Below are 22655 nucleotides of genomic sequence, written 5' to 3'. Positions count from 1 at the left end.
TTCAATTAAATTATGATGTTTTTACCAGGACTTTTAATGGAAGAAGAGGAGGAAGAACAAGATTCTCCTTTTCTCCTGTGAGGAGGAAATTTTCTTGGCTTCTTTCCCATATATTCAGCAAATAATATGTTAAGTGGTAGACAAAAACATGAGAACAATTCTAAGGCACTAGAAGTGACGGGATATTTCTGGGTTCATCGTGGATTTAGAGCCAGAAGGAACCTAAGAGGCCCCCAACTCCCCCCTCTCATTTTACAGAGGAGACAACTGAATCCAGAAGAGTTAAATGATTTATTCAAGGTTACCCAGGTAAGTCCAAGTCGGTCCTCAAATTCCAACTCTAGTGCTCTTTCCATCACACCATAATTGGGAAAGCTTCCTCATGTAAAGACTATCTAAGTTGTTCAGAACTGTATCACTATGAAATACAGAAAGCTTGATTCATATCAACCTGTTGAACTGGAGAATGGAGTAAGGACTTAGAAAAATCTATTTGAAGTTTCTATAAAACTAACCATATAGAAAAACAAAAGGGAGACCAGCAGCTACTCTGCTAGGACAAACTACCTCAAGCCCTCTGTTCTAGAACAATTACTATGTGGCCGCTTACACAGGAGACCTTAAGGAAGAAATGACATTCCCCCAAAATTAGTATTGTATAGGCTTGCATAAAATAAGCACACAAATACTGGAGCGAGATGATGTTTCTACCTCCTCATACTCCCGGTTTATTTTTTTGTTTATGCACGTGAGAGAATTTTGTCCTGAAAAAGAATGCTTTATATCTAAAATCATCTGAAATTCCTTACTATTATTGTCCATTGGGCTCTTTAAATCAGGTTATTGGGACACGAGATAACAAAAATGCTCAGGACAAAATATATGTATAAATACAAATAAGTTCAAATTTGAGCACTTTTTTTTAAAGAGGAAGATGACATCTTCTGCAAAAGTCCCACTCAGATGTCTCATTGTCTCTAGGAGGTGATGCACAGTACTATCATCTGTGAGGCACACAGAATTTACACAAATATATAAGATCCAGAGCCATCCCCCAAAAGACATGAACAAAGGAAATTAATAATTTACAAAATAAGAAATGCAAAATATCAACAATTATATGAAAAAATTTCCATATCATTAATAAAAGAAATTGACATTAAAATAATTCTTGTATTTCATCTCATATCCGACCATACCATATCTTTGATAAAGATGATTTGGGATTTTTCTGGTCTAGTCCTGTGATTTCATTGCTGTAGGGAGATCTGATAGAAACTACCTTTATCAGTGCAGGTTGGCAGCTCTTCTGCAACTTATCATCTTAGAAAATTCCCAGGTCAAGTGTTAAGTGACTTGGGGGTAAGAACTGTGATTTAATCGGCACGTGTCTAAGATGGAACTTGAACTCAGATCTTCTTGATTCTGAGGTTGACTCTCTATTCACTACATCTTTCTGCCTCTACCAAAGATTAAAAAAAAATAGGCAATATTGTAGGGTCTATGGGAAGTCAGTCTCACTAATATACTTGTGGTAGTGCTGTGAATCAACACAATCATTCTGGGAAAGAATTAGGACTTACATAAGAAATGTCAATAAACTGTGTAAGTATGATAAATTATCCCTGTTTGGGCTGGCCTACAACAATTCTACTCTCTTGAGACATGGAATAAATGATCGCTGGTGACCTTCCTATACAGTGATTTTAAGAACATTAATAGAGTTACTGGTAAATGAAGCAAAGATGTAATTCTTCACTGTACCACCCTATTTTGTGGGAGAAAAGTACAACAGTGATTCTTCTGCCTAAGGCTGACATAATAAACATAGTTCTAATGGTAGTGAGAAAATTGCTTTGCCTTAACTGAATGATAAAGGATAACTGAGTGGGGGGGGGGGGAGGCCCAGTCCATTGAAGACAATTCTATTAGGCAACTTAATTAGCCAATGATCTTTGGTAACAAGAAAAAAACAATTTTTTTCCACATAAAGGATGTTCTTTGTAACAGGAAGACAAAGAATGAAATATAAACAGTTCTAAAGTAATAGGCAACTTTGAGGATGGTCATTAGTGACCCAGCCAAGAAGAAATGTGCACTGTTAATAACACTGCCTTTTTGGTTCATTTTCCTCTCTCCCCTTTGGATTCTAATTATAAACGGGCCCTGCTATTGAGTATTAAAGGCTTTTGTTCAAAGGTGAGGCTGGTAAGGCATAGTTTGCACATCAGAGATTCCTTAGAGTGACCCATTTACTCCATTTGGGTGAGTTTATCAACTAATAGCAGGTTGCATAGAATGGGAAGAAGGAAGTCATTGGTGTTCATCTGACCTAATAATAATCAGACCACATTGAATGCCAATTTTGCATCTGGGGATTTGTTTGACTAAGGCAAGAATCAAAAAGAGACTAGAGAACCAAGGAAAACCAATTTGTCTCTGCTAAAGTCAATGCAGGAAGGGAAGGGAGGAAACTGGAGGGATGGATTGTAAAAGGTCCAGACACAGAATCACAGGCTTTAGAGCTATGAAGAACCTTAGGTTTCATCTAGTCCTACCTCCCCATTTCATAAATGAGGAAAGAACAAAATGGTAGAGGGGAAATGTGATGAGATAGCACTTGAGCATAAAAAAAAAGATTTCCCTGTTTTAGAAGGCTGAAGCCTCAATATGATTTTAAAGGGGACATGGTAGCCAACAACAACAAACAACAAAAAGCTAATGTGATCTTAGGATCTGGTGAGAAGAATAATGTCCGGAACGTCAGAGACAATAGCCACATTTCATGCCACCCAGTAAGATTCCATCTCGAGTACCAAGTTCAGCTCTAAGCACTATATTTTAGAAGGGCACTGACAAGCCAGAGAACTTGTAAAGGGAGATAACTAGGATGTTTAAGGGCCTCCCAATCACCCACTATGAAAAAGGAATTGCACTTGTTCTTGATGGCAGGACTAGACGTGCTGGGAAGTAATCTCAGAGAGGCATATTTAGGCTTGAAATAAGAAAAAAAAATTGCTAATGAGTTGAATTGTTCAGAAGTAAATGTGCCACCCTCAGGAAATAGTGAGTTTTTGTGCATTTTAGCACAGGCTGGATGAAAATTTGCTGGGGACACTATAGAAGGGCTTGTCCGTCAGGATTAAATGGCTTATTTACTGCAGACACAAAGAGAAGAAATAACTTAAAGATGATCTTGCAAGTAGCAAGAAGAAGCAGAGTCCACATTCAAACCAGGGTCCTCTGATCCTAAATCTAATGTTCTTTCAACGACTTCAGTCTGCCTCTTTCCTATTCAGCTTGGCAAAACTAGAGTGAAAAACAGCTTACAATTGTGTTGGGCTATTTTTTCTGACAAATGACCCGTCCTCTACTAAGCAAAAGTACTTCCCTAGCATTAAGTGAGAGAGTATCTTCAGTAATTGTTTGGGTTTTGTCAGCACTGACCCCAGGGAAAGCTACTTGTTCAAGGTGTCATAAATTTCTTTCCCTGAAACCTACAAGCCAAGTTGGGAAGTGTGTCTGTGAAACCGGCGGGTTGGCACGTTAGACAAAATCTTGGGGAATCTTTAGCTTGTTTTCCCCCATCGTGGTAGAATCATCATTTGTGTACTGCCTTGGCAATTCGCCCCTTTCCCAGAATGATTGCCAGAAACATCAGTTCTGTTTCATGTACCAATTGAAAGGACGTACAAAAACGGTGGCGGCACTGGTGTCTTTTGTCTTCAACTGGGTGATTTGGCAGCTAAAGCTCCCATCCTTCCCACTGCTACTATTTAAGGATACTCCTTCTACTACTGAAAATTTTTTAAAGTGGGAAAGCAGGGGTTCTACATCAATTAGTTAATCAACAATCATTTATTAAGCATCTATTATGGCCAGGCACATGGTAGGAACAGGAAATAGAAACTGAGCCTGTGATTTCATTGGGATAGGGAACTCATAAATAAGAAAACTCTATCAATGCTGGGTGGCATTTCCTCTGCAACTTTATAGTCTTAGTGTTGCGTGGAGTAATGAGAGGTTAGGTGACTTGTCCAGGGCTACATAGCCAGCATATGTGCACATGTCAGAGGCATGACTTGAACCCAGGTCGGTCTTGGTTCAAAGTTAGCTCTCTTTTCACTACACCATACTGCCTCTCATCCCTAAGTGCAAAGATATAAAGACAAAGATGAAAGTGACCATGGCCAGACCCACAATTCCTGAAACTCAATGTGTCATGCATTTCATGCAAATGCATGAATGTGTATGGAGGGATGTAGTGAGTTCATACAATTTAGAGCTAGCAGGATACCATCTACTCAAAGGGTCTAGAGGTAGAAGGGACCTTTGGGATCATATAGTCCAACCCCAACACTTAACACAGATGAGGAATCTGAGACCCAGAGAGGTTAAATGATTTTCGAAACATGACACAGATAATAAGAAGCAGACCAGCCCCCCTCATTTAAACAGTAATGAAACTAAAGCCATGATAGGTTAAGTGATCCCCCCTCCCCTAATCATGTGACAAGTACAATATCAGCCCAGGTGGAAGGAAAGATAAAATTATAAACAATTATAAATTTTGCAGTCAAGTAGCTTAAAAAATATAAGTATGAAATAATATTAAGGAATATATATACATACACAAATACTAGCATTATTTTTTTCCTAAATCAATACATTAGGCAAGTACTCACCATACAGGAGTCTACAGTGCCAGACTCATAACCCGCACATATCATTCTGGTAGTAATAGTCTTCATATCAAAGTAGGATTGACACTGTTCCAGAGAAATAATACGGACTTCTCCCTCTTGAAGCTTAAAAGGCACTAAAATTTTTTTAAGAGATGGTAAAATTACACACAAAATTAAAGTCTATGGAGTTTTAAATTGAAAAGGTTTGGTATTTTTTTTAATAGAAAAAAGTTATTAACCTTACTAAAATATTTCAATTACCTTTACATTTGTTTTCTAGAATCAAAGGAATTTTAGAGTTGGAAGGAACTTTAGAAATCATTTGTCCATCCTCTTCATTATGCAGATAAAGAAAGAGACTCAAAGAGGGGAAAACATTTGCCTAAAGTGGCAAAGATGTTGCTAAATTAGGCCTCTTGACTCCTATTCTAGGGCTCTTCCCACTATACCATGCTGCTTTACTTGCATTAAGGTAGCAACACCTTGGACATTACCTAGTCCTGGGTGCCAGTGAAATCACTAATCATCTAATCAAAATCATCTAATCAAACTTCACCATCGCACAAATGAGAAAATCAAGACCTAAAGATACCTAATTTATCCAATCATACATTCACATAGTTGGTTTTGCTTTTCCAGAGTACTGGTATGTACGTTTAGAATAATGGAGTCAAATTGTGTCTGTCTCATGGTATACTGGAACTAATGCTCTTACACTAAGGGGTGCTGAAAAACTCATGAAGAATGTCTTGGAATTTTTGTCCTGGGAAACAAGACAGAGAAGGTGGTACAGACTCCAACATCATCTCTTGAGAACAGTGAGTAACACCACTGGTAAGTATATGTGAAAGTTTCACATTGCAGGTAACAGTTTTCTTGAAATAATTATGGATTACTTGAAGGATTACTTGTGAACAGTTCTATAAAGTTTCTTCCACAGTTTCAGAGGTTGATAATAAATCAGAGTGTTGTCAAGCTCCTTATTAGGCTTAGTTAGGGGCAGAAAAAAATGATTGTAAAATGCTTTAAGGATTATAAAAGGATTGGTATGTTCAATGTTGTCCCATGTTTGACGCACACATTTTAGGTGAAATACCATCCAAGGTAATGTGGAGAGTGCTCTGATCTCATATTATCATAGCACATTTTTGTTGATTGCAGCTATTATTATATTTTAACCTTTCAAGTAGACCAAACAGAATAAGACAGAATTAACACTGTTTAAAATGGGGAAGTGGAGCTAATTCATTATTACTTAAACATTTGTACTACCCTGGGGGTCAAATTTTTCTAATTAAAGAGAATAAATCATTGTTCTTTTTTGTTAGTAGAACTGTGATTGTTTTAGGGGTTGCAAGCACCACTAGGCTTTCCTACAATTTAAACACACTGGTCTAATGAAATATGAACGGACCATAATTGAGTTCAGGCCAGAATTCTGGTGGTTCAGAGATTCCACCGTCAACCTCATTCTGCATTGCCTGGAGATTCTGCATCCATCCCAGTCTTGCTGAGCCTCTACCTTTTGGCCATTGACTGTCTTCACCCCAGACCTGTCCTATATTGTGTAGGATGGTGTGTAGGATATGCCCAATATATGAATGCACATGATGAATCTCTGATACTCATGTGTGCGGTAAGATCTAAAAGCGTTTGCAACTCTTAGATACAGATGAAGACTGTCGTGGCACAGAAAATGTAATCATCTGCTAATTACACACTGAACCTAGACACATATTTTAAACATAATTAACTTGAATAATAAGGAAAGTCTACAGTCTCACAAACATTTTACATGGAAATGCATGCTTTCCTTAAAAAAATCAAGCAAATGGATATACCACCACAGTGATAAGACATTACAGCTAACTAGCACTTAATCAAAAGCATCATTGGATTCCTCTAAGATTCTGACTTACTTTTGTTACCCATGTGTCCCCAGCCAGTGATGTAGCAGTAAGTGTCGGGCTCTACCACCTGTTTGGATCTGGGCAAGCAGACTGGACGGACGTAACTGGTCTCAACGATATCTTCACTTAGCTCCACAATGCTGATATCATAGTCAACCACCGCTCTGTTGTATCGAGGATGTAAGATAATGGTCTTCACTAGGCGCGTCTGCATGAAGATCGATGGGTGATCCAGATTGTTTATACCAAGTACCACTTTCCACACAGCAGCATTTTCTCTCCTTGAATAGTATAGTAGGAGGTATTAACATTTGAACTTAGATTATCTTTTTTTAAATACAGATACAAATTTCCAAGCTGTAAATTTTGGGGTGTTTGTTGGCTTCGCTGTAAGAAATTCTATTTAAGTGTTTTAAGGTTCATAAAATACTTTACATACATTATCTCTTTGATGGTTGCAACAAGCCTTTCTGGCAGGTACTACAAAAATTCTTAGGGCCATTTTACACATCAGGAAACTTAAGCTTGGGAAGAAGGTTAAATGTTTCATTTATAGTCATATAGCTTGCAAGTATTAGAGGAAAAATTTGAATCCAAGGCATTGCTTGAATTCAAATTCACTCTTGTTTCTACTAATTCATTGCTCTTTAAACTATACCACATTGCTTTTCAATTATTAATTTGTTATTATTCATCTAATTTTCTTAGATGGAAATTTGTAATGGCCCATCAGTTCAAGAATGGTTAAAAAAATACGGTATATGAATGTAATGGAATACTATTGTGCTGTAATAAATGAAGAAAGGGGAAGTCTCTGAGAAACCTGGAAAGACTTCACACTAACTAGTAAAAAGCAAAGTAAGCAGAACTGGAACAACAATTTATATAATAAAAACAGCATTGTAAAGATAAATGATTTTTAAAAACTAAGGAACTCTGATCAATGCAATGACCAACCACAACTCCAAAAAACCAAGGATGAAGCAAGTTATCCAACTGCTCACAGAGAGAGAATAGACACGGGATGAATAAAGAATCTGTATTTTTTTAGGCAAGGTCAATGCTGGCATCTGTTTTAATTGACTTTGCATGTTTGTTTACAAGGGCTTTCTTTTTCTTTTTTCTTGGGTGGGGGAAGAAGAAGGGAAATCGATGTCTATGCATTGAAAAAATTTAATTAAAAAACAAAGTTGTAATTTTTTTTATTATTTACACTAGAAAACATTTACATAATAGACTGTATGACTAATAAACAAATTCCTACAACATGCAGAAAGCAAAGATCACACTTCCAGGAGTCAATATTCTGAATAACACAGCATATTAAAGGCTAAGTTCTCAAAGTGGGAAGAGTAGTGAGTGACTGGTAAAAGTAGGAAAAGGAGGAGGCTGAAGGAGGCTCAAAGGAAAATGAAAAAGATGAAATACAAGAAAAGAAAGCCTAAAGGATCCCCCCCTAGGAATAGTAAGTGCCTTAAGAAAAGGTGAAACACTTAAAGGATCTTAATGAAAATGTGTCAAAAGCAGCAACCCATCCTCCACTAACTTTGTTTTTCCTATTTTAATGAAAAATAACTGAGCTATGTAGTAATGGGGACAGTGAAGGAGTTGAATACTGGGTGATATCTAAAGGGTTCTCCCTTCACTTCATAGGAAGAAGCTCATGACCTTCTGGGAAACTGACATGTTTACTTGAGGTTACATTAGTTTCATTCCTGCTCATTCAAGTTGTTTACCCTTTGACCTTTATGCCCACCTATCTAGTTACTTCAGTGATAAACATTTCATAGCATCTAACATTATGAAAAGAAAGAAAAGAAAGGAGAGGGAGGAAGAAAGGAAAAATACACCAATTCCCATTTTAATGACTAGAAATCAATTTGGATCGGGCAAGATGCTTATTTTAAGGTACTAAAGCGCATACTAACAAAATTGCTCAATGTAATTGAGTTGTGTCTAACAGCATCTTATTATTTACAACTGACTCTCACAAAAAGGAAAAAAAAAGCTCTATTTCATTAAGAACAAGTAAAAGCAAGTAGTAATATTTCACTTTTGGATGCCCAGAATCATTAAGTTCTTTCTCATTAGAAGATAAAATCTGTACTCATTCCTTGGTCCCAGTTCTCAACACAAAATGATTCTAATCCTGTTTCCACATAATCTCTTTTCATGTATTTCAAATAATTATGCTGCCCCCAGTGAGCCTTTTTCACTTAAGATCAAACATCTCAAATTTTCTTACCATTACTCATATGACATGATTGGTTTTTAGTCCTTTACAATTTACCCCTTTACAACCATCCCTTCATAATTTATTTTTTTTAGTCCTTTAAGTTTATTTTCAGTTCCAAATTCTCTTCCTCCTTCTGCCCCCTCCCCCTAGTGAGAAGGTAAGAAAAAGAAAGCCCATTATACATATGGATAGTATGAGATGATTTTTAGACCCTTTGTCTGGTTGTCCTTTTCTGAATGGTTAATAAACATAATTCATAAAATGTCAAGTCTAGAACTAGACACAACAGTCCCAATGCAGTCTAACCAGAGCACAGTAAACTGAGACAATAACCTGCCTCAATCTGGATACGAGACTTCTCTTAATGTAGACTGAGATGGAAAATAACTTTTTTAGAAGTTGCATTATACTTTGGGCTCATATAGAGTCTGTAGTCAATTAAAACTCTTAGGTCATTTCCACATGATCTGCTAAGTCTGCACTTCCCCATTTTGTACTTATACAGTTTTTTTTTCCAAGCTAAATTCAGAGCTTAATATTTATAATGGTTAAATTTTGTCTTCATGGTTTCACTTCAATGATCCAACTTGTCAAGATCTTTTTGAATCTTGAGTTGGTCATGGATGCAACATAGTTTTCTGTTATCTGAAAATTTGTTAAGTATCCCTCCTATGTCTCCATTCAAATCATAGTCTTAAATTATAAACTCGACTTAATACAGTAAGACAAATGCATGTTTTTTTTTCTTTTTTAATTCTTGATTTGGGTTTTTAAAAATATTCACCTGCAGAAGAGAAAATCAATAGTATGTCTTTACTTAAGCATAATTAGAGGAGACAGGTCTAAAAGACCCTTCCGTCTGTCTTCTCAATTCTCACTCTGGCAAATGAATCTGGCTAATTAAGACAATGGAAATCTCTATAGCACTATAGTAACATCTGGAATGTCTGAATGCTTACAGAGTCACCAGTGTGGCTATAAAGAATGAGTATTTATAAAACCTATTTCACAGTGGTCAATCACATTAGGCAATTTCTAAGAAATTTATAAGTGCTTTCTTAATCTCTGTTTCCCAGTGCCTTGCAGATGGCCAGACACTCTTCTTGATAGATCCTTTAAGTTCATACTACATGACATCACATCTTTTGATACCATGTCGCTTTCCTTAAATAAAAACACACACTACTCCTCAGCTGTCACGCTTTGCTTGCATTTCACCCAGATCCTTCAACAAAATATATATTTGAACACCAAATGTAGACATGCAAAAGGCGACCATGAAAGAACAGGTGGGTGAATTTTTAAAACAGCTTTCTGGTTATGACTGCAGTCTTGTTAACCTTATCTTCCTATTATTGAGGGATTTTACATCAGAAATGGAAAATACTGCTAAGTAGATCTGGTCTACTGCCAATCATGAGCATAACCTGTGCTTTCTAAGCATTTGATGCAAACTAGCATTAAATATCCCTATCAATGAGTGATGTTTCTCCCATTATACCTTGTACATACAGGAACTCAGTGCTTTGATACTTCAAGGCTCTGTGATTTTGTCAATAAAAGTGATCTCTCTTGTGACAAGGATTGAAAAATTCCCCTACAACTTAATTGTTACGGCAAAAAAAATTCATAGATTCATTCTGTTCTTCCCATCATATTGTGCTTGCAATTCTGCTCCCCAGACAAGATAATAAAGCTTGGAATCCTATTTCACTATGCTGTTCACTTAAAGTTCTTTGAACTTGACCAACTAATAAATCTAGAAAGAAGTTAAATTTGGATAAATTCCATCCCAAGAACTAATCCACTAAATATCATCCTCTTTCATTCTGAACACATTTGCCTTAATGCTAATATGCCAATAACTGTGAAAAGTCTGTGAAATTTTATGATTTACAGCAAAAAAAAAATATCACCACCAATGAACACTAACCATAGGGGAGAAGGTTATCCATTCCTTTTCTATTTCCACAAACTGATAACATGCTTCACTTACAATGGCATGACAAAAAAATAGACTCTGGCTGCAAGTGTACGTAGGACAAAACAGGCTTATGTACAGCTAAACAAAACATGAACAACTCACCCCTCAAAGCAGTGAGCAACAGTGAGAACCCACTTTCTGGCAATCAGAACACAACCACAAATGTGCCCACTTGGTTCACTCTGCAAGGAGCACTGCCATGGCCATCTTCCGGGTCTACTCGTTCTGCCACCGAGAATCCTCTTGTACATACGAGCTGCAGGGCGACGGCCACAGTCTGCCAAAGAACACAGACCACAGAAAGTTATCCATACATTGACAGACATCTAGATGTTGGGGTGTCATGTAGAAGATTTTTTTTTCATTTTTGTCCTGAGCAAATCAACGAAATTAAATTCATGCCATGTGACTACATCACTACTTCTCTCACCTTGTTCAGAACACAAGAGAGAAATCCGACTTCTGCTTTGACAAGGATACCTATATTTAGAGAAATAAAACAGTGTCCATATTAACTCACATCTTTGCCAATCACCACAAATGCTACATCGATGAATGAGTAAAAGGGTTCCAGGATCTATGATGTTGTCAGCATCAATGATTTTGGCAATTTGAAATCTGTCTACAATTTAATTGCTCTGGCCAAAACTATTCATAATGCCATTATTCAAGTCTACCATCCCAGAAAAATGAATCTATATATTAGTACTGTTTGCTTTTGTAAGAGCAAGCTTCTCCTAAAAGGTATGTACTCCCCATCAGGCTCTATTTAGTAAAGTGTAGGGAAATGAAAGAATACAAAAAATTCATTAAAGTGCTTACTATGTTCTTAAGTCTATATAAAAATGAGACAGTAGCTGCCCCCAAGTAGCTTAGATTCTATTAAGTAAAGACATATATAGGGTAGTCACAGAATCATAGATCATGGATTGTGAAAGTTGGAAAGGACATCAGTGGGCATAGAATCCCACACATACACAAAAGGAATCCCACAATAGCGCACCTAACAAGTGATCGATTGCCTGACTCTGCTTGAAGAACTCCAAGGAAGAGGAAGGTGCTGCCTCTTGATGCAGCCCATTCTGCTTCAGAACAACTCTCATTGTTAGGATGGTTTTTTCGAACATCAAGTGTAAATTTGCATCTTTGCATTGCTGGTTCTGCCAATGTTGTTTTTTCTGGTTGGCTGGTTCTATTTAGAGCCAAACAGAAGCTTAATCCTTCCTCCACATAAAAGCATATCAGATATTTGAAAACAAGTATTATGTTCCTCCTGAGTCTTCCCCAGTCTAAAAAATGTGCAGTTTCTTCAGAGGCCACGTATGCAAGGCCCTTCATATTCTGATAGCACTCCTCTGGACCCTCTCCAACTTATTTGTAGCCTTCTTAAACTGTGGCATCCGGTCTTGAAGGCAGCACTCCTCTACAGGAGGTTGTTCCGCTCTCTAGGGCCACAGGGAGTAAACCTAATCCTTCCACACATGGGAGCCTTGCAAAGGCTTAAAGATAGTTCTCATGTTCTTTTTCACATCAAGGACCTATAATTTCAGAGTGAAGGGTTCCCAAACCACGCACGTATGGCAACCTATCTATAAACTTACCAGACAAATCTTAGTTGCCTTGACCTGCAGAGAGTTAATTGATTTGCCCGTGTTATACTTGGATTGCCTCAAAAGAGAAAGGAAGGAGAGAGGGAGAGAGGGAGTGGGGGGGGGAAGAGAGAGAGACAAAGAGAGAGAGAGAGACAGAGAGAAAGAAAGAGAGAGAGAGAGGAAGGAAGGAAGGAAGGAAGGAAGGAAGGAAGGAAGGAAGGAAGGAAGGAAGGAAGGAAGGAAGGAAGGAAGGAAGGAAGGAAGGAAGGAAGGAAGGAAGGAAGGAAGGAAGGAAAGAAGGAAGGAAGGAAGGAAGGAAGAAATTCACCCTGAAAGTTTTTTCACTTTATAGATTATGAAATGTAGGCATCTCATCATCCTGCAAGATCACATCAGCCCTGAACTTCAAACCTCCTCCACATCCTTTGCCCCTTGGGTTCCTCTCTCTCTGGTATACAGTGGAGAATTCCTCCCAAATTCTCCAGTGGGCTCCCAGAACAGCCATGTCACCATTTCCTACCTAGCTGTACTCCTCTGGCCTTTTATCATGCCCCAGGCTATTCCTTTCCTCACTCCTCACTTTCTTTTTTAAAATTTTTTTAAATTAATTTATTTATTTTTAGTTTTCAACATTCACTTCCATAAGATTTTGAGTTTTAAATTTTCTCCCCCTCCCCAAAGACAGCGTGTAATCTAACAGAGGTTCTACATATACAGTCATGTTAAGCATATTTTCCCATTAGTCATGATGTAAAGAACAATTAGAACTAATGGGAGGAACCATGACAATGAAGCAATAAAACAAAACAACAAAGGAAAAGAAGAGCAAATAGTATGCTTCCATCTGCATTCAGATTCCGTATTTCTTCCTCTGGGTGTGGAGAGCAATTTCCATCATCATTTGGGGTTGTCTTACATTCTTGCATTGCTGTAAAGAGCCAAGTCTATCAAAGTCAGTCATCCCACAATGTGGCTGTTACTATGTACAATGTTCTCCTGGTTCTGCTCATTTCACTCAGCATCAGTCCATGTACGTCTTTCCAGGTTTTTCTGAAGTTCACTGGCTCATCATTTCTTATAGCACAATAGTATTCCATTACATTCGTACACTATAACTTGTTCAGCCATTCCCACTCCTCACTTTCTGCTTCTGTCTCTCCCTTCCCCCTTCCGGCTTCTTTTTACATATAGTCTTCCCCCTTTAGATTGTGAGCTCCTTGCGGGTTCGGGCTGTCCTTTGCCTTTCTTTGTATCCCTAGCATGTAGCACAGGTCCTGGAACACAGTAGGCACTTAATAAATGTCTAATGACTGACTTAATGATTTATTTTGAAATCAAAGACTAAGCACCTTCCGCTTTATCACAACAGTCTCTATAAGAGCCTTAAAAACAATAATCAAAGGAAATTAAATCATATCTTCATGCCTAGAAACTGAAAACAGTGATGCTGAAATTTAAGAGTCAGTATGTATGCTAGAAAAGTTCTTGATTAAGAGGCCATATTGGTATCATTGAGGGCCTTAGGCTGACTCATTCATCTGCAAACCCTGCCTCCTCAACTTAGGTACCTCCTTACTTAGGTACCATCACTTACCCAGCCACTAGCAGTTCATGGAGAGTGCTTATATTTTTATGCTGCCAGTCTGAGCGCAAAGTCAGCCACTTCCAAGGATGCCTCTGTTCTTGTATAATTTCTGTCACTGATAGCTCTCTAAGGAAGGAAACGCACTTATAAATGGTCAAGGTACAATTAATTTTTACTTGACAAACATCCATTATTAATAAAGGAAAAGATTCTAGGGATATTATTTAACATTCATTCTATCCCCCCAAAAAGAGACCATTAAATTATAAATCAGTACTACAGGGAGATTTGGTTTTTTGGCATCAGCTCCGGATTGTCAGCATTTTATCATTCTTACCAGGAAAGACTTAGAACTATGGGAAAACAGTGAGGTAGGGAAATTTCCAAAGCACTCTAGAGGCCCAAAAGATTGAGATTTTCACAGCTGTTTTATACATTCCCCATTCTGACCAGGGTTTGCCCTCTTTTTAGCTTTTTGGGAAGTTTTTAAGTTAAAAGTCTTAGCATCTGAGGAACTGATCGATTTAGCATGGGGAACATGCTAAATTTTACATGTGGTTTTTGGGGTTTTAATCACTTACGGTTTCTTACCCATTATTAGCATGGTTCACACTTTCCAGTGTTGTTGTAAGGATCGAATGAGATAATGCTTGTAAATCACTTAGCATTAGTGACGTCTTAAAAGTAATACAAATCATGAGCAGCAACTATTGAGAGTTGCCTTTATTTCAAATAGTTTCAGGTGAAAAAACTGTTATTTGAAAGGTTGTTTTTTAAGGCCTTATAACATCTTACATTTCTTACAGTTATGAAATATTATTTGTAAATAGAGTCAGAAGTCAGTTAAAGGTAGGTCAAAGTTTTGGGGGTTTTTTTTTCCATTCTGACTTGTATTATTGATTGTTCTCTTGGGGCAGCTAGGTGACATGGTGAATAGAGCTCTGGGCCTGGATTCAGGAAGACCTGACCTCAGATACTTATTAGCTGTGTGACCCAGGGCAAGTCAGTTAGCTGCCATTTGCCTCAGTTTTGCCATCTGTAAAATGGGGGTGAAAATAATAGCTCACTTTCCAGTGTTGTTGTAAAGATCAAATGAGATAATGCTTGTAAAACACTTGGCACAGAGCCTGTCACACAGTAGGTGCTATATAAATGTTAACTACTATGATTATCATTATTATTATCTATTCATTTCTTATTCTCTCTTCCTTCTCTCTTCTTCCTTTTTTACAATACTTGCACCAGTGTGTCATAGTACGCGCGCACGCGCACACACGCGCGCACACACACACACACACACACACACACACACACACACACACACACCCCTTCCCCTTATCACACGGCTAATATTTGTCAAAAGCAGGATTTAAACCCAGGTCTCAACTTCAAGTCCAATGCTCCTTCTACTGAACTATGCTGTCTCCAGAGAGAATAATAAAAGAATCTATCTGAAGAGAAAATTGAGATAAAGCCAAAGGGGATGGAGGAAAGGAATCTCGAATACCTTTACAGAAGCATTCTGCCATATGCTTATGTTTGACAACTGAGTAATAAAGCACAGAATCAATACATTTGAGAGGGACCTCAGATGCCATTGAGTCTAACCCATAAATGAAAGGAATCTCAGCAATAACATTACAAGTAGCTGCCCGTCATCTGCTTGGAGATCTCCATTGAGTGGGCGCCCACCACCTCTGGAGGGTGCCTAGTGCACTTGGGGGAAGCTCTTAATCATTAACAAGTTTTGTTTTGTGACATCAAGTCTAAATCAGCCTCTCCACAATTTCAACCACTGCTCCAGGTTCTGTCTTCTGGGGCCAGACCAAAAGTAATCTCTCCTCTACGTGGCAGTCCTTAAAATATCTGAAAACAATTATCATGTCACACCTATCATGTCAGGTCAAGGATCTGTCTTTTCTCAGTGGAAGATCCCCACACTACACAGAGATTGCAACCTTCCTAAAACTTAGCAGACGAGCCTTAGACAATTGTTTGAGGTTCAGGTTAGATGACTTGCCCATGATCCCCTTACTAATAATTATAAGAAACAGTATTTAGCACTAGGTACTCCTGACTCCCAAATTCTAACCACTCTATCTGCTATCACACACTGCCTGAAGAGCTGTGGGAGGGAGATGTGGCTGTGATATGTGTCATCCCACTGATTACCAGGCTTGATTCGCCTGGTCTGGCTATCGCAAAGGGCTTCTCATTCCATGCATAGCCCTCCCAAAGCAGCAAGTTCAGTTGATGAAAAGAGCCTTCCCAACGGAGGCATATTATTTATCTGTCGAGAGTAAATGATGACTCTGGAGGAGAGAGTGAGACTGACGACTTCATGGAGCTCCTCCTCACTTAAATCCAATTCACACATAAGTCAGCACATCACCCTCATGGTGTTATTGGTCCTCTTCCAGAACAAAGAATGAATAATAACAACAAGGAGCTGAGTTCCCCTGCTAGCACAAATGCTCAGGAATTAAAATATTATCCAATAAAAGATTCACAGACTTCCTGCTATAAAATGAAAACTTTTTCCCCCTACTGAGGGGATGAATACACCCTTTCATCTGTCACCTTGAAAGAGCAGTGGCCAGGAGGTAGATGGCACAAAAAGCTTAAATCACTTGGATTTATTTTTGCTCTTCCTTCCACTTTTAGAATTTCATCCCACACATCCCATCCATCCTAATCCCAAGATTTAGGTGAAAGGAACCAGAGTAACATGAGAAAAGCCCTCTTTAATCAAATAGTCGTCTAACAATATGACCAAGTGGTGCCTATTAGAGTTCTCCACGTGCAAGTGATCACAAGGGACTTGGACAAGAAATCCAATTTCCATATATAAGTTACTATTAATGTCTGATCAGGGAATCACTTTAAATAAACAATTTTCCTTAATATTCTACAGACCTTCTACACTTCCTGATCATTCAGCTTTCCTATTTAAAGGTTTAAAAAAAAAAACCTTTGCTTTAGGGCAAGCAGTGAGGAGGGGGTGGCAGTGAAAGAGAGGGGTGGGTCTGCCTCTTAGTTACAACCAGGGATGGCAATAAAGCCTGAATTTCTGTAACACATCAAGCAGAATCTGAAAAACACATCACCCAGAGAAAACATCATTATAGAGAATAGTTTTCCAGGGAAGAACAAAATAGTAACAAGTTACTTGGGCATAAAAATAAATCTTTCAGCTTTAGAAATGGCATATTGTAATCCATCAGTTTGATTATATTTCTTCCATCATATGATATCTGAGTATCTGGATGACTTTAACCTTCCTTACAATACTGTCCTCCCTCCTCAAATCAATCTGAAAGTCACAGGTAAGGATTTTTTTTTTTTAGGCAATTGGGGTTAAGTGACTTGCCCAGGGTCACACAGTTAGTAAGTGTCAAGTGTTTGGTCTGATGCCGGATTTGAACTCAGGTCCTCCTGACTTCAGGGCTGGTGCTAGGATTTTTCTATTTTAAAATGGGTGAGGGAATTCCACAATTTTACAAGTTCCTAACTTTAAAATACCTTCTCTCTCTAATACATTTCAATTGACATAATTCAAGATATCTTGGGAAGAGGAAAAGAAAGAGAAAGAGAAATCCCTGCCCTACAATGAAATAGTTTAACTTGTTTGCCTTTGTTGTTGCATTGACGTATTTTGAAAAATGTGGAAGCAGAGTTCTAGTGATCAGATTCGTAAAACTTTGGAGCTAGAAAGAATTAGAGATTACCTAGAAAATATCAGATTGGAATACAAGCTTTTTAAGAAAAGAGAATTTTTTTCCTTCTGTCTTTTCATCCCCATTGGATGGGGGTGGGGGAGGAGGAATAATGACAAAGTCTACACTCGGTAAAAGCTTGTGGAATTGAATTGGATTATTCAGTCCAGGCGTGAGGAACCTGCAGCCGCGGCCCAGAGGCCACATGTGGCCTTCTAGGTCCTCGGGTGCAGCCTTTTGACTGAAACCAACTTCTACAGAACAAATTCTTTTATTAAGCAGATTTGTTCTGTGACGTTTGGATTCAGTCAAAGGGCTGCACTTGAGAAGCTAGAGGACCACATGTGACCTCGAGGCTGCAGGTTCTCCACACCTGATCTAGTCTGATTCCCCAGTTTTACAGAGGTAAAAGCTGAGACTCAAAAACAGGGACTTGCCCGATGTCCCACAGAGCATTTCTAGTAAAATTCCACTTCTAGGATTAGAACCCAGGTCTCATGATACGTGACTTACTCTCTGCCCCTCTACTATATGTTGCATTTGGTGGTAGCTCATTGATTGTCTGTTCAGGGAAGCCAATTTCACATACTTCCAGGCCACAATTTCTAGAACCAGAATGCTGAAGCTGAAAAAATAATTTTAAAAACCATGTAATCTAATGTCCTCATTTTACTGATGAAGAAACTGAAACAGGGAGAGAGTATAGATTGGCCAGTCTTTGTCACATAATCTGGCTTCCATTGGCAAAAACAGAATGCTGGTAAAACGCATGAATAGACAAGAAAGAGCATCCCGACATCTCTCAGGGTTGTACAGGAGCAAAGTGAAATGGCTTAAATGCCTTGAAGAAACATTTAAGGAACTAGTCTCACTTTGACTCATAAGGCATCTCATAAATAAGATCCATGGCTGCAGTTTATTTGTATTAGCACTGCTCACCAGAGAAGCGGAAGTTAGCCCATACTCCACGGTGTAAGCCTTCTTTAGATCCTGCCAGTGGAAAAAGTCATGCTAGAGGAGTGTGCTAGACTAGAGTCACACAAGAGATGCATTAACTTTGTTTTAGGAAGGCAAGTCTTGTTAGCACTGTAATGGAGTCAGAGGAAAATAAACAGGAGTCAACTCTAGGTCCTTACAATAAGTCAGTAAATCTAAACTGTCTTTTCCGGTCAATAAGACAAATCACTTGAAATTATTTCAATCTTGGAAGCCCATATTTGCATATCACGGCTTGAAACTTTTCCACTGAGTAGTCAGTACATAAGCTCATCTATTATCTACTACTGTCCAACTATTAGCCTTTGGGTACACATTGACTAAAAAAGAAATAGAGAATGGATCTGTGATTTCATTGTATTGGGAACTCCCAGATGAGGAAAGTCCATTAGCCAACTCAGGTGAGTATCTACTCTTTGACTTAAAGTGAGAGAATTGCCTAGAGTACTGAGAGGTGAAGTGACAGGGGGCCAGGGTCACACAACCTTGTGTCTCAGAAATAGGCTTGGACTCAGATCTTCTTGGCTCTCCACCTACTATGCAGCACTGCCTCTCACAAAGTAGACATGTCAACATGCATCCACACATATGCATGTGCATACAAACACACACAAAGGAGTTCCCAAAAGTCTTGCTACTGAAACTTAAAACTGCACTGAGACTTTGGGGACACCCTGTTTCTAAGCACACATGCATGCTGAAGAAAGGGGTTCCTTGGGAATTTTCACAGAAAATCATTAGTGGAGTTTTGAAAAACACAAACTGACACTAGGCAGCATGATTCTTAGTGTCCCCTGTGTTTGCTACTTAAATGAAATTTTTAAAAAGTGGTTAATTTGGAATTATGATCTATAGGATGGGAAGGAAATTAAAATGAGAATGGGGGGGCAAGGCTGAAGAAGAGTCTCAGCTGGGGTCTTAAACAGAATAACCTCAAGAAATAAAAAGACTTTGGGAATAAGGTGTTAATTGAATTTTCTAGTTAACTAAAATTAGGCAGAAAGCTTTTGTTGTTTCAATCCTTGTTGAATTTTTTTTTTAATGTACAAGTCCATAGTCTGCCTTACAGAACATAATTGACTGTTTGAGAATTAAGGCAGCAAAGAGCTTTGGAACTGAAGTCTGGTCCCAGCTCTGACATTTGCTAGTTGTGTGCCTTTGCACGAGTCACTTGACATCTCTGAACCATGGACTGCTCTGGCTTCCTTAACAAGGTTCTTGTAAATATCAAATAAGATGATGAATTCAGCCTTCCCTTCCCTCTACCCAGCTTCAAGTGATCTTCGCTTGTCAAACTTTCCTGGCCCGCTGCTCGCATCTCCCCTTTGCCTCATTCCTTATTTTACAGCTATTTCAGTGTCTGTCCCACCCCCTTAGTTGACTAAGTTAACTTCCGGGCAAGGACTGTGTGTCTTTGCATCTTTACTACCCCTCCAGTTCCCAGTATAGTGCCCTGCATGTGGCAGGAGCTTAATTTAATGTTGTTTGGTTTGAATTAAACTGAAACCCATTTTTATTGTAAAATAACAATTTACAGAAACCCAGTGACCAAAGAGTTATGATCCATGTCATACCAGAGGAATAGCATCAAGGGGTGCCACAGTCCTCTGTCCTTGACCTCTTCAATATTTTTATGAATAACATGTGTATGAGCACCAAAGGCGTGCTTACCAAATCTGCAGGTGAGGCAAAGCTGCAAAGTATCATTGATATAGGCGGTCTTCCCCCCAAAAAAATCTTAGTGCAGTTTTGGTGGTATAATGGATATAGTGCTCTTCTTGGAGCAAGGGAGACCTGAATTTGAAAGTCTACTACCTCCCCACCATCTGTGTGGGCAAATCACAAAGCACTTCACATATCTGAAAGTGTTTGAGAAATTGTAGCTGTTATTGATAGAATTTGCATGCAAAAAGATCTCAATAGGCTGGGACCGAGAGTTGAATATGAGATGAAATTTAAAAGAGATCAGCATAAAGTTCTGGGACTAGGGTAAAAGAAAATATATAAGGGTTGGTTTTGTTTTTTAACGAAACTCCTTCTTTGTTTGTCTTCTTATAATATGCTGCTTTTCCCCTACAAGTAGAATGCCTTGGGGAAAGAGCTAAGGTAAATCTGGGTAAATGAGAATCCCAGTTACTTGAAGTTCTATTATTCAGTGTTTTACTTATGGTCAGAGCTCAAGAGCTGGAAGGGCCCTCAGTCCAACTAGCCCAGCACCCTTGTTTCCCAAATGAGAAAAATGAGGCCTGGGGAAGTTAAGTGAGACAGGGAGTAAGCATGAGAAGCAAGCATTCTTGATTCTCCCATATTCCTTAACCCTAAATCCAATTAGTTGCCAAGTCTCGTCAGGTCCCTCTCCACAATTCTTCACAATCCACATGCTTCTGTCATCCAAGCTCTGGCCCTCATTACCACCCACCTCAACTACTTCCAAGTTCCTTATGTGAAACTCCCAGCTTCTATTATCTTCCCTCTCCACACCATACTCCATGCAGCTGCCAAAAATATGGAGGTGGGAGGAAGAAACCTTCTTATAACAAATGTGAATGGCCAAGCCAAGCAAATTCCTCCAATGGCAGCACACAAAAATACATATATCTCATTCTATACACTAAATCCATCCCCGTTTTTTTGTTGTGTCTTCTATAAAGCCTTCCTTAGATGGTTTTCCTATTCTACTGGAAACCTTGTTCCAGGCCTTTTCTTTAGTCAATAAATCAACATCATGTAGTGAATGCATTCTATATGCCAGGCACTGTGCTGAGCACTGATGATACAAAGAAAAATAAAAACAAGCCCTGCCCTCAAAGAGTTGACATTCTAATGAGAGATAAAACATGTGCATAAGTAAGTATCTGCAGGATACATACAGAGTAGGCAGTTGGGAGGAGAGAGATGGTAGAAAGTGTCCCACAAAAGGTGGAATTTGAGCTGAGTCCTGAAGACAGCCAAGGAGGTAGAGGCATTCCAGGCACAAGGGGGAAGCCAGTGCAAAGGCATGGGGACCGAAGAAGGCGTGCCATATGCAAGGAAGCCAGTACAGAGGCCCCAGAGGGTGCTCAAAAAGGGGGATAATATTCAAGAACACCTGGAAGACAGGAAGGGTCTTGGATGTGAAGAGATTTAAATGCTGTTATACCTTATATTTTATCCTAGAGGTAATAATTAGGCAGTCACTGGAGTGAAGTGACAAAGTTTGACCTAGATTTTAGGAAAATCTCTGGGGTCGAAGATGTCTTGGAGGGGGAAGGAACTTGAGGGAGTCAGACTTATGGCAATATTTCTGGTAAGGGGTGATGAGCACTGAACAAGAATGGTGGGTAAGTGAGAGGAGAAGGAAATGTACACAGAGATGCTGGGAAGGCAGAAATGAGAAGACCTGGAAAAGCACTGGATATGTGCGTTGAATGATAACGGTAATGGTTCCAGATTGAGATCTATCAACCTATTTGAATGAGAAAATACACATTCAATATCATATCACAAGAACTGTGGTAAAACAATGTAGTTCAAACTTTGTCTGAGAACTGTCAGCAAAAGTCTACTTCATGACCTGATCCAGTTTCCTTTCATGTTACAAAAAATACAGCAACAAGGGAATGAGAAAGAGAAAGCACAGACATTGTTAAAAAGCTCCCCAGGGCTCCTGATTACAATTTTATTGTATCCAAAGTGGGATTACATTTATATGTTGAAATGGTAATGAAGTCTTGCAAAAAGGATTATTTGGACAGTTCTTGAGAAATAAGATAATTTCTTTGATTCTAACAAAGTGCTCTACTATAGATTAATATTAGTATTCATTCCCTGAAGATATGAACTTTATAGGGAAGGAAGTGGAATGAGGTGGAAGGATGCCAAGATTTACACAATTCTCCAAAACTGACAATAAAAATTTGGTTCAGGAAGAGTCTTACTAGCCAATAACTACATAAAAAAAATTTTTAAATT

The 22655-nt window shown here is 38.6% G+C and overlaps 1 protein-coding gene across 1 annotated transcript in view; it reads right to left on the bottom strand.

Moving 5' to 3' along the window:
* Window positions 1-22655, bottom strand: part of CORIN (corin, serine peptidase) — a 209798-nt gene that overhangs the window by 2019 nt on the left and 185124 nt on the right. Inside the window, 5 exon segments of the mRNA XM_078148375.1 lie at window positions 4686-4819; window positions 6605-6876; window positions 10918-11092; window positions 11246-11295; window positions 14002-14118. Of these exon segments, the coding sequence (XP_078004501.1) occupies window positions 4686-4819; window positions 6605-6876; window positions 10918-11092; window positions 11246-11295; window positions 14002-14118 (748 nt within the window).

This window comes from Phascolarctos cinereus, unplaced genomic scaffold (assembly GCF_003287225.1).
Source record: "Phascolarctos cinereus isolate Bilbo 61053 unplaced genomic scaffold, phaCin_HiC Scaffold_9;HRSCAF=440, whole genome shotgun sequence".
In the NCBI taxonomy this organism is placed as follows: domain Eukaryota; kingdom Metazoa; phylum Chordata; class Mammalia; order Diprotodontia; family Phascolarctidae; genus Phascolarctos; species Phascolarctos cinereus.
The sequence above is the reverse complement of the archived record's forward strand: the minus strand, read 5'-3'. Positions and strand labels throughout refer to the sequence as shown.